The 11153-nt window shown below is 39.9% G+C and overlaps 1 protein-coding gene across 1 annotated transcript in view; it reads right to left on the bottom strand.

The window, feature by feature from the left end:
* Positions 1-1901: 1901 nt before the first annotated feature.
* LOC101741760 (insulin gene enhancer protein ISL-1) overlaps positions 1902-11153 on the bottom strand; it is a 72795-nt gene continuing 63543 nt past the window's right edge. The window contains exons 6-9 of the mRNA XM_038021137.2: positions 7920-8037; positions 6843-7005; positions 5841-6035; positions 1902-4813 (exon numbers count right to left, since the gene is read on the bottom strand). Of these exons, the coding sequence (XP_037877065.1) occupies positions 4703-4813; positions 5841-6035; positions 6843-7005; positions 7920-8037 (587 nt within the window). The 3' untranslated portion in view covers positions 1902-4702. The remainder of the gene's footprint in view (positions 4814-5840; positions 6036-6842; positions 7006-7919; positions 8038-11153) is intronic.

Raw genomic sequence — 11153 nt, 5'->3', positions numbered from 1 at the left:
TTAGTGCTGTTTGTTTGCATCATTATCATTTATCATTTCCATACTGTTGATTTATTATGTGTGTGTAGTATATTAGTATGTATTGTATGTAAGTATATATATTGTTATATATTATATATAAACGGTATATATCTGTTTATTGTATGTATATATTTTCTATAACAATGTATTGTCTGTGGTACACCGTAACATCCCTACTATATTTTTATATTTTCCAGAATTTCTGTAAATTAAACGGTTGTCTGGAAGAGATCGCTTTTAGCGATAAGACCGCCAATTGTACAAATGTATCTGCTTTATGACTGTTTTTTTTTATATAAATTGTGTTGGTGTGCAATAATATGTATTCTCTCTTCTCAGTGGGTCGCGTGTCCGATCCGGTGGTAGATTTTGTGAAGCACTGCTCTTGCTAGGGCCAGTGTTAGCACCACTCCGGTTTGAGCCCCGTGAGCTCACCTACACGCTAGGGTGAAGCTGATATAGCCTCTCAAGGCTATCGGCATAGGTAGGAAAAAAAAAACGAAATCGCTTACATTTTAGATTGCAAAGCAGTCTGAGTCAATTCATCGGTTTTTGGTACTAAATAGAGAATTGAGAGAAACTTTAGAGTTCGATTTGTAATTTCTAGGATTTCTTCTAATAAGAAATTATTTAAACTGAATGAGTGAGTGAGTTGAATCAAAACCTGGTCGTCTTATCTGGGCAAGATTAAAAGAGGGTTTTCGTTAAAAAAAGGCACGGTACCCTGGAATTAATTGGATAAGGAAATTGCATTTTTCTCCAATGATCTATGATCAATTTAATAAAAGACCTAAGTTTGCCTAATGTCAAAATTGATCTCTCTTGTTTTGAAACATGAAGATGATAACTGTCGCTTACGGCTGCCGCGTTCATGAAAACGATTCCTTCGGTCCTGTCTTGCTCAGCGAAGGCGCGGATTAACCTTTGCTTACTGTGCCATTATCCTGCAGGTACCAATTTGTCCAATGAAATACGTACCTATTAAATGTTCACGATTGACTTCTACGGCTAAGGAATAACATGGTGTAATAAAAATCGAACTCGCAAAAATTATAATATGCGTAATTACTGGTGGTAGGACCTCTTGTGAGTCCGCACGGGTAGACACTACCACCCTACCTATTTCTGCCGTGAAGCAGTAATGCGTTTCGGTTTGAAGGGCGGGGCAGCCGTTGTACTGTTAAAAGTGAGACCTTACAACCTTAGCAACCTTATTACTCAATCAATAAAGTGTATTTTTAAATGTTGCTGTTCCGTTCTGTTGCAAAAGCCGCTTTGCATGTTTTATTGTTGTGTCTTTCAGAGCGCTTAGTAGATTTTTGTAACGGATCAGTGTGCTTAGTGCGAGTTTTTTAACGTTCTCGATAGCGTAAAAGGTAACTCGAATTTTTATGCAGTTCGAACAGCGCCCCTAGCGGCAAACGTACGCAAACGTTCCAACTGCATACAAATTTGAATTAACGTTTACGCTATCGAGAACGTTATAAAGCTCGCACAATGTTCTGTCAGCAATGGCGTCGCTCCGCGCTGATACCACGCCACTCTGCAATAAGCGCACCTAATGCTTTTGGTGAAGTTATTTTTTGTGCAGAAAAATAGTATTTTATTGATCTAGATCAACGATCCCCAACCTGTGTTTCGCGTACCCCTGGGAGTACACGGGGTCTCATAAGAAATACGTTGAAACTAGATTGGTAATCAAAAGAAAAAGGTATCGCATATATAAATTATAGGCGATTGTTCATTTGTTGACTTGTCTCTGTTTTACTATGATAAAGTTGTTTAGAATTAACAAAAAACCATGTACTTCTGCATTTTTATGTTTTGACAATGTTTTGTAAATGAAGAATGGAATAAAGGCCAAATAATGAAATCTCAAATATGTATTTAATATTTAATATGCTCACAATACTAAGCACAGTGTATTTTATAACTAACTACAATAAATTAACATTGTGATACATACATAATCCAGAGGGTATTTGTAACAATAACTTTTGTTTGTTGCAGCCTTGCATTGTTCTAGTGATTGGCAAAAAAGAAGAGAGTTTGACATTGAAACAATAATTGAGATCTGACATTTGACTTTTGTACAAAAGGTTGCTAGAAGTAATAAAGAAATAGGGATGTGATGTTTACAAAATTGTGTATCATATCATTATATTTGGTCTTGTTGAAAACTTTTAATCGCATTACACCGAAATTTTCATTTGTTAGATCATTTAGCAAAAGAGGATGATTCATTAGTGTTATACCCACTTGAATGACTTAGTCTGACGAAGTTCTGAGACATTGAAGATCGTTTTCACTTGATCAAGTTTCAAAACAGATTATACAATGTAAAGGTGCTGTGTGACATTAACATAAAACTGGTTCGGTATTCTTTATAAGAAAACTTTTTAAACTCGATCGCTTAATGAAACATATTCTTAGATGTTAAATGATAATTATTGATTTAAAATCTTATGTATCATACATACTTAGATATCGGTGTAAGCACAAAAAAGTTATCACCTCGGATATTGTCAAAACTATTGTTTTGGACACTGTCACTCGTGAAAAGATGTAAAATTATACGAATCGATTAAGTGTTGTTCATTAAATAATGCAAATAATACACCAACAAAACAAAAAAAGAATAGAGCTGTGAGGTAAACATTGTGTAGAAAATGTTAACAATGTCAGTGACCACAGATTACATCATTGTATTAATCGTTATTTATCAAATAGAATCCAAGGCATTATATTTCACTACATTAAAACAACTAAAACATATTTTACAGTTAGTTTTTATACAATATTATTTACACACGTTTATATACATTCCCTAACAGATCTATAAAAATACGGTAAATTAATCATTAAACGAAAAGCCATGGTAAACATCACATAAAACGAACCGTATTAAGGCCGTTAAAGATAGAAGTGGGTTAGTTTCAAAAGCGCGGCAAATTTTGCGATTACGTACGAATGTAGCGCCATCTGTCTTCCACGTGAGCAACTACTGATATTTTTGTGTGTATTTTTAGTATTTTACTATGTAATGAAGAGTATCCGTTGAAAAATGGCCAATTATTGTGGCACCACCGTAACAAGTTCCAAAGATGGCGCCAAAAGTTATTGTATTAGAATTATCAGTTCGGCACACTTTACTACGTTTACAACTGCTACATTCATATTGCCACGTGCTATGATGGCGTTGTTTTGATGAGTTTTTTTTTACTTTGATGGGTGGATGAGCTCACGGCCCACCTGGTGTTAAATGGTTACCGGAGCCCATAGACATCTACAACGTAAATGCGCCAGCCACCACATATGAGTTCTAAGGTCTCTGACTGAGTTTCTCGCCGGATCTTCTCAGTGGGTCGCAATTTTGATCCGGTGGTAAATTCTTCAAAACACTGCTCTTGCTAGGGCTAGTGTTAGCAAATCCTCTCAAGTTGAGCCCGTGAGCTCATCTACCCGTCCAACGTAGCTGGAATGGCCCATAAGGCTATTTACGAATAGGTAGGTAATAAAAAAGTAGGTATGGCACTTATGGCAGCTGTGCCTACCCTCCATAAGTTTTAAATAAACTTGCACGTATTAAAATTTCGATCGCCAAGTAAGTATTTCCCGCAGGAATGATTGCATGCGCTTCTGCAATTTAATTTTGTTTAAAGCTTATCTCATCTTGTCGTCTCGTAAGCTCAAATCTCTCAAATACAACAAGATTGTTCATACCGGGTTCAATTCCTCAGTTACGAGTGAATTTCACTTTTGAAACTAACAAACTCGGATCTCGTTCATAAGTTTTTGTACTAGATTGTTCGAAGGACCATCTGCCCGACAGCGCACCGCACAAACAGGCCGTTTTCCAATTACAGCACAAGAGCGCATTATGCGGATTGGAAAACTACCATTAAGTAATGATTAATTACAGAGCATAATGCGACTCAGTGACGCACAATGCCGAATTATGCTGAAGCTTAGTTGAGCATTATGCCGCATAATGCGCTCTTGTGTTGTAATTTGGAAAACGGCCACAATTAACTAAGCATACGTTTACGTTATAATGTACATTTTTATTCTTTAAGATATGCCTTATTTATAACTTAGTTACGTGTTGTAATCATTATACTTATATCTCGCGCTCATTTATTACAATTTATACTTCATCTTCTCACGGGACACAAATTGTGGGCTTCCAATCAAAGATAGCTGTAAATATATACCAGAAACAATATCAAAACCTGGTCACCCTGAACAAATGATAGGTGACAACGTTTGCACAATCTGTGTACTAAGTGCGAATTTTTTAACGTTCTCGATAACGTATAAGTTAACTCAAATTTGTGTGGAGTTCGAATGTTTGCCTACGTTTGCCGCTAGGGGCGCTGTTCCAACTCCATAGAAATTTGAGTTAACTTTTACGTTATCGAGAACGTTAAGAAACTTTCACTAAGCACATTGAACAACACTTTTGTAACTTTAATAAGGGCACATTCGAACTTGTCTACAGAGTTGCCAGACGAAATATTGTCGTTGAGAAGATCACCAAGTAATATCAGCAGCACCACGTGATGGTATCGAACGCGTTCACCGCAGAAGGAGGTTCTTCAAGCACCAAAACATTTGAAAGTTCAATGAACGCGAGTAAAGTCCGTGTCCCGGTCCCGGTGGGGGACTAGGTGAGGCGGCACTAGGGGGAGGGGGGGAGGCTGTCGTCGCTCTCCAGGTACGTGACGTAATGGTCCTCGCCCCCGGGGGGACCGCGCGGCGCCGGCAGGGGGGGCACGTCGTACCCGTGCATCTGAAATGGATACGGAAACATTACTAAGCTGACCTCGGTTTGTCATCAGTTTATCCTCGTATTATGGCAGTATGTACTGGTGGTAGGACCTCTTGTGAGTCCGCGCGGGTAGGTACCACCACCCTGCCTATTTCTGCCGTAAAGCAGTAATGCGTTTCGGTTTGAAAGTTGGGGCAGCCGTTGTAACTATACTTGAGACCTTAGAACTTATATCTCAAGGTGGGTGGCGCATTTACGTTGTAGATGTCTATTGTCTCCAGTGAGCTGAACACCAGTTGGGCTGTGAGACGACCACCCATCTAAGCAATAAAAAAAGGGCCCGTAGTCTGTTTAACCCATTGTTACTAGTTTCTCAATATCGATCCTTATTAGCTTATTTTTCGTATCGATCTCCCTCTATTTCTATTCTGAGCTTTTTTTTCTTGCGTCATTAGAAACAATACTTCATGTTGTTCAATGTAGTCTTTTATAGCACTTTTAATGTAGAACAATCTAACAAAATCCTTGTGCGCACTTTGAAGTTGCAGGGTTTTAGTTTCGTGGTTTTTAGTCTGGAAATCGTCCAGTAATAGTACCTGTCTGTGTGGCGAAAATACGCCAAGATTGCCGAAGAGACAAGGTATGAAATTGTTGGCTTCATCTACTTGTAGACGGCGACACGCATACAACAGTTGAACGAAAGCATCCAAGAAAAAACATTGTGAGGGAGTCCATTATAGAGTCCCTCCTTTATTTCGCCGTAAAGTCGTGTTTTATGTCATTAACACCACAGTTGAAACAATATAAATTTTATTGTTGTAACGGCATAAACAATTCTGAGTTATTATGTTATATTAGTTATTATATATTATTTTTTACGTTTTAAATTTTTGGCGGTAAAAAGGTCCCGTCTCACAGACTATATTCTTTTTCGCACCTCTCGTGCGTTCCGGCTTACACATCATAAAAAGGTGCGTTCTTAGACGCCACAATCGTTTATGGAGACACTTATTCTGTAAATGAAGCGCATGTCGGTAGTGGTGGGTACCTGGTTGACAAGGTGCTGGAAGGCGGCTGAGTGGTGCGGCGCGCGGTCCAGGTCTGCGTGCAGCGCGAAGTCGGACAGCGCCTTCCAGGGCGGCTGGTACGAGCTCACCTCCAGCGCGCCGCCGGCCTCGTGCCGCACGGGCGCGCCCGCCACCAGCGGCACGCCCACAGACATGTAGCCCAGCCGCCGACCCTCCTGGCGTGACACACCCACACTCAACACTTGCACTGGACGCTTTTAGTTATTACCCTTGTAGGCAGACAAGCATACCTGATGGTGAGTGGTTACCGTCGCCCATGGACTTCAGCAATGGCCAAAACCAAGCCGCTGCCTACCGTAAAGTACTCTCTTGGCTTGGCTCTGCCCCTGGCATTGGTGACGTCCATGAGCGACGGTAACCACTCACCATCAGGTGGGCCATATGCTCGTCTGCCTGCTAGGGCAATAATAAAAAAAAACAACGTAAAATAAAATAAATCAAACAAAAAAATCGTAATTCAAATTATCAAGTAAAATCAAATAAAAACATGTCCTTTATTTATTTTTTTGACAACATAAAATTACATAAATAATTTAAAAATCAATATGAAAATAAACGTGTTTATTGCGTGTATGTATTTACGAGAAAAATGAATTTATAATGTGAGTATACACCACGTGCTTTGAGAATAACTTCATGTACATTGTTGCTTGTAAATGAATTTATAAGTATTGACGAGGCGGAGTGAGGGCAGAAAGAGAAGGGATGAGTGAACAGAAAGAAAGAGGGAGAAAGAGAAAGGTATTCGCTTGTGTATGAGACTATAATAATATAATAGCACTTCCGTTATATGTTTTTCTTACGGTTTTAATCTCATATTTTTTCAGTTCGGTCGCGTACCAAAATCCCTATCTCCTCCAAGCCTGCCGTAAGGGACTTCGTTCCAACAATTAAACTGACTTCAACAAAACCAAATGTAAACATAATAAAATCGAAGTCACATACACGAAATCTCCACTGACCTTCTCTTGTTGCATCTGCATTTTGAGCTGCAACGTCTTTTTTTTGTCTTTGCACCGTTTGTTCTGGAACCAGACCCTGATGACCCTTGGACTGAGGCCGGTCATCTCCACGAGCTGCTCCTTCATCAGTGCGTCCGGACGTGGGTTGGCGGCGTAGCAAGTCCTGAAACGAATTAAAAAAGTATTTTTTTTTATTGCCTTCTATGGGATTATAAGCTTCCGCCCCGCCTGCTAAAGTGGGAACCGGTATTCACAAACATAAAACATCAACTCCTAGATACTGGCATGGATACTACTCTGCTCTTTATTAATACTAATTCCTATGAGCTTACAGTATTTTATTTTTAAGACATAATTCATGCTCAAGTTTGCGCCACTAAAGATAGACAGGAGCTGATAATTAATACTAGGCTTTTAAGTGGACCGACATTAGGATATTTGTTACTTCTCGTCACAAGATTAGCAAAGGCCATACATAGGTTTGGTTTCCACGTAGCTCTGGAGGGTGTGCCATAGATATTACACATAAATTAGCTATGGATAAGCAACTCAACCACTCAACAAAAATTATTTACGGGCGTGGGCCACTAGGTGGCTTCGCTTAGATTAGTTTCTCATTGCTCCTGTAGATGGCAGTAACATATTAACTATCCTATATTTTATTTTTAATGAAGGATTTTGTAAATTTTCTATATATAAAATATAGACTTGTATGATTTATTAATTATTTATTTTCCGTGTTTAGTTATACCATAATGAAAAGCCTTAACTTTAACGACATTAAAGTTTAGGGGCATCCGCTACAAGATGTCGCTAGTTTCAATACAGAAAAAATATTTGTCTTAAGTATCACAGTTTCAGGGCTCTGGGGTGTGCCGTGTGCTTAGTGCGAGTTTCTTAACGTTCTCGATAGCGTAAAAGTTAACCCAATTTTGTATGCAGTTAAAACAGCGCCCCTAGCGGCAAACGTACGCAAGCGATCCCATTCCATACGAATATGAGTTAACTTTTACGCTATCGAGAACGTTAAAATACTCGCAGTGAGCACACCGGAAAAGGATCGAAACGAGAGCTTACCGTAACGTGTGCAGTTGCTTTTCATTCAGCACGGTCCGGACTCGGGTCGGCTTACCGTCGGCCGCCGCTGTGGTCCGCGCCCGACCACTCTTGTGAGAGCCGGATTCGCTCCCAGAATCTGTAAATTGAGCGGTCATTTAAAATTTAATTCGATTTAAATAAGGCAATCCTTGAAACTGCGACTACCCACTTTAGTGATCGTGTGTGGGAGGCAGCCTCCTTCAGGCCCAATCACCTGTGCATCGTGACGGTTGCTGGTAGCTATGGGGAGGTGGGAGGTTGGGAGGAGATATGAAAAAAAAAAAGATATTCATCGTATTGTACTTGTTTATTAAAGAATTGACTGCGCCCCACATTCAGAGTTGAATTTTTTTTTTTGCCTTTATAGGCAGACGTGCATACGGTCCACCTGATGGTGAGTGATTACCGTCGCCCATGAACTTCAACAATGCCAGGGGCAGAGCCAAGCCGCTGCCTACCGCTTAATACTCTCCACAAGCCTCGTTTGAAGAAGGACATGTCATAGCGCTCGGGAAACACCGTGGAGGGGAGCTCATTCCATAGCCGGATGGTACGTGGCAAAAAAGACCTCTGGAAACGCACTGTGGATGGCCGCAGTGGCTCCAGGTAATACGGATGAACTCTACTCCGGTGGCGGGCGGCGCGATGGTAAAAACGGTATCACCTCGAACAATTCCTCAGAGCACAGAGTTGTGGTCTTCGAAGTAATTCGGCGATAAGCAATCCGTAACAAATTAAGACAGCTTAATTTTAGCTAAGCTTATAACGGTAATAAAATATTTGCATAAGTAATTATACCGGAGATACCGGATGACTACGTTTGAAGATTAATGAAAGACTGAAGAAAATTAAATTACAATTTGAAAATTGAGGCATTCTTGTCATAATTGTCATCATTAATAATTTTTCACACAAGATGTTCACCACGTGTTTTATATTATTTAAATTTCTGATCGAAGATCTCTTTCCAGTCTAACCCGACCAGTTTAACCTAGACTCTCAATTAATTTAACACCAGAATATGTGCCGTAAGCTCCCAATTGAACGATAGAAAAACGGTTCAATTCTCAATACCAGCTAAGAAGATCAATAGATTTAAAATCTCGACCAGGCCGATCGACCAGAAGGATCGTCAAATATCCAATTTAGTACGAAAAAAATACCATGGTGAAACAAGAGCTTTTTGCTGATGGCAATTGGTGGTAAGACCTCTTGTTAGGTACTACCACCCTGCCCATTTCGGTCGTGAAGCAGTAATGCATTTCGGTTTGAAGGATGGGGCAGTTGTTTTATTGCAAAAAGCACCGAGATTTTAGACCTCATGTTTCTAGGTTGGTGGCGGCATTTTCCGGCTTCGATAACCACTTAACACTAAGCGGGCCGTGAGGTCGTCCACGTATCTGAGGAATAAAAATAAAAATTTTAACCGGTCATTCGTTTATAACGAATTTTGGGACCTAACCATCAATTTGCACTCGTGTCTCACCCCCACATTGTTCTCCATTCATAATTACACGTGTCCAGTTAATCCTTACTTCACACCTCTTAATCCTGTTCCTAAAGCCGGACTTTGTGAATTCTTAATAGGGAATTAAGAGTCGTAATTATGTATTGGGATTAACTGGAGTTATTCAGCCATGCTCTGTTACGATCATTGGGAAACATATATATAAAAATACACTAAATGCCTACTAGCTGACCCGGCAAACGTTGTTTTGCCGTATAACTTATTTCTAGGAAAGATAAATAACCTAGATACAGACTGTCGGACTGTTTTGTGAATCTAAACTACTCAGGGTGCCACCCAAAACCATTACAAAAAAAAATCATTCAAATCGGTCTAGCCGTTTCGGAGGACTTTAGTGACAAACACACGCATAGAACAAATATATAAATACTAGCTTTTGCCCGCGACTTCGTCCGCGTGGAATAGTTCACAAATAATGCTTTATTTTAGAACTAATTTGTTTAGCAAAAAAAATGTTATAGTGAGTCAACCTTAACATATAGACATATGCTGTCGCGGACTTTTTTTAGATCTTTTAAAGGGGAATAATTCTTTCATACATTATTTTAGCGAAACTTTAACCGTTTCTGCAGCGCACGCAGCGGAAGCTCTCAAAAGCGAAAAAAACCTGATTTTGAAACATTCTTTATTGGTGCTCCGCTTGTATTGTTCTTAGCGTGATTAGCTTATAGCCTTCCTAGATAAATGGGCTATCTAACACTGAAATATTTTTTCAAATCGGACCAGTAGTTCCTGAGATTAGCGCGTTCAAACAAACAAACTCTTCAGCTTTATAATATTAGTATAGATAGTATAGATCAAGATAAGCCTTTTTTTTTTTTTTTTTCCTACCTGAGCTGGTAGCCTTGAGAGGCTATTCCAGCGTAACCCTAACGTTTTTAGGTGAGCTCACGGGGCTCAAACCTGATGACGTTGCTAACACGAACCCTAGCAAGAACCGTGCTTCGCAGAATCTACCACCGGATCGGAAACGCGACCCACTGAGAAGATCCGGCGAGAAACTCAGTGGGCTGTGTCTGGGAGTTAATTTACTCGTCGAGCCCTTCGTCGCAAGCGACGGGTTCGACGAGAACGGTGACCGGTGCTTGAAGTACCTAGAAGCACCGTTAGTGGATCGGGAGGATCCGAGATGACGTGTTTGGGGCGACGTCGACTGCTTTCCATTCTGTCCGCAGGATCGGGAATGAAAGATAAGCAGTTGTTATATTCGCACGCTGCTTTCGCAAATGATGCTATACTAGAAATCTTTCCTGGTATCCCAAACTTCCTAATTTTACTATCAGTACTTACTAGTACTTATTAGTAAGGTACATATACGACACTAAGCCAAAATTACTGTAGGTTCCTTTTCGGATACAGTGGCTGCATTACGTTGAAGAGACACAGTCCATTTCATCTTTAAAATACCTGTGTAATATGATTCTACTGATATATTTTGTTATATTGTAATAAATTGTAAAAAAGTAGGAAAAAATGGCATTCTTAAAAGCGTACAAATGCCTATTAATGCTTTTTTATTAATTTTTTTGCAACCCAAACTGATGATAGCCTTGAGAGGCTATTTTAGCGTAACCTTAGCTTGTAGGTGAGCTCACAGGCTCAAACAGGAGTGATGCTAACACTGACCCTAGCAAGAGCAGTGCTTCGCAGAATCTACCATCAGATCGGAAACGCGACCCACTGAG

The sequence above is a fragment of the Bombyx mori genome, chromosome 28 (assembly GCF_030269925.1).
Source record: "Bombyx mori chromosome 28, ASM3026992v2".
Lineage (NCBI taxonomy): Eukaryota > Metazoa > Arthropoda > Insecta > Lepidoptera > Bombycidae > Bombyx > Bombyx mori.
Note: the sequence above shows the minus strand (reverse complement) of the source record. Positions and strands in the feature narration are given on the sequence as shown.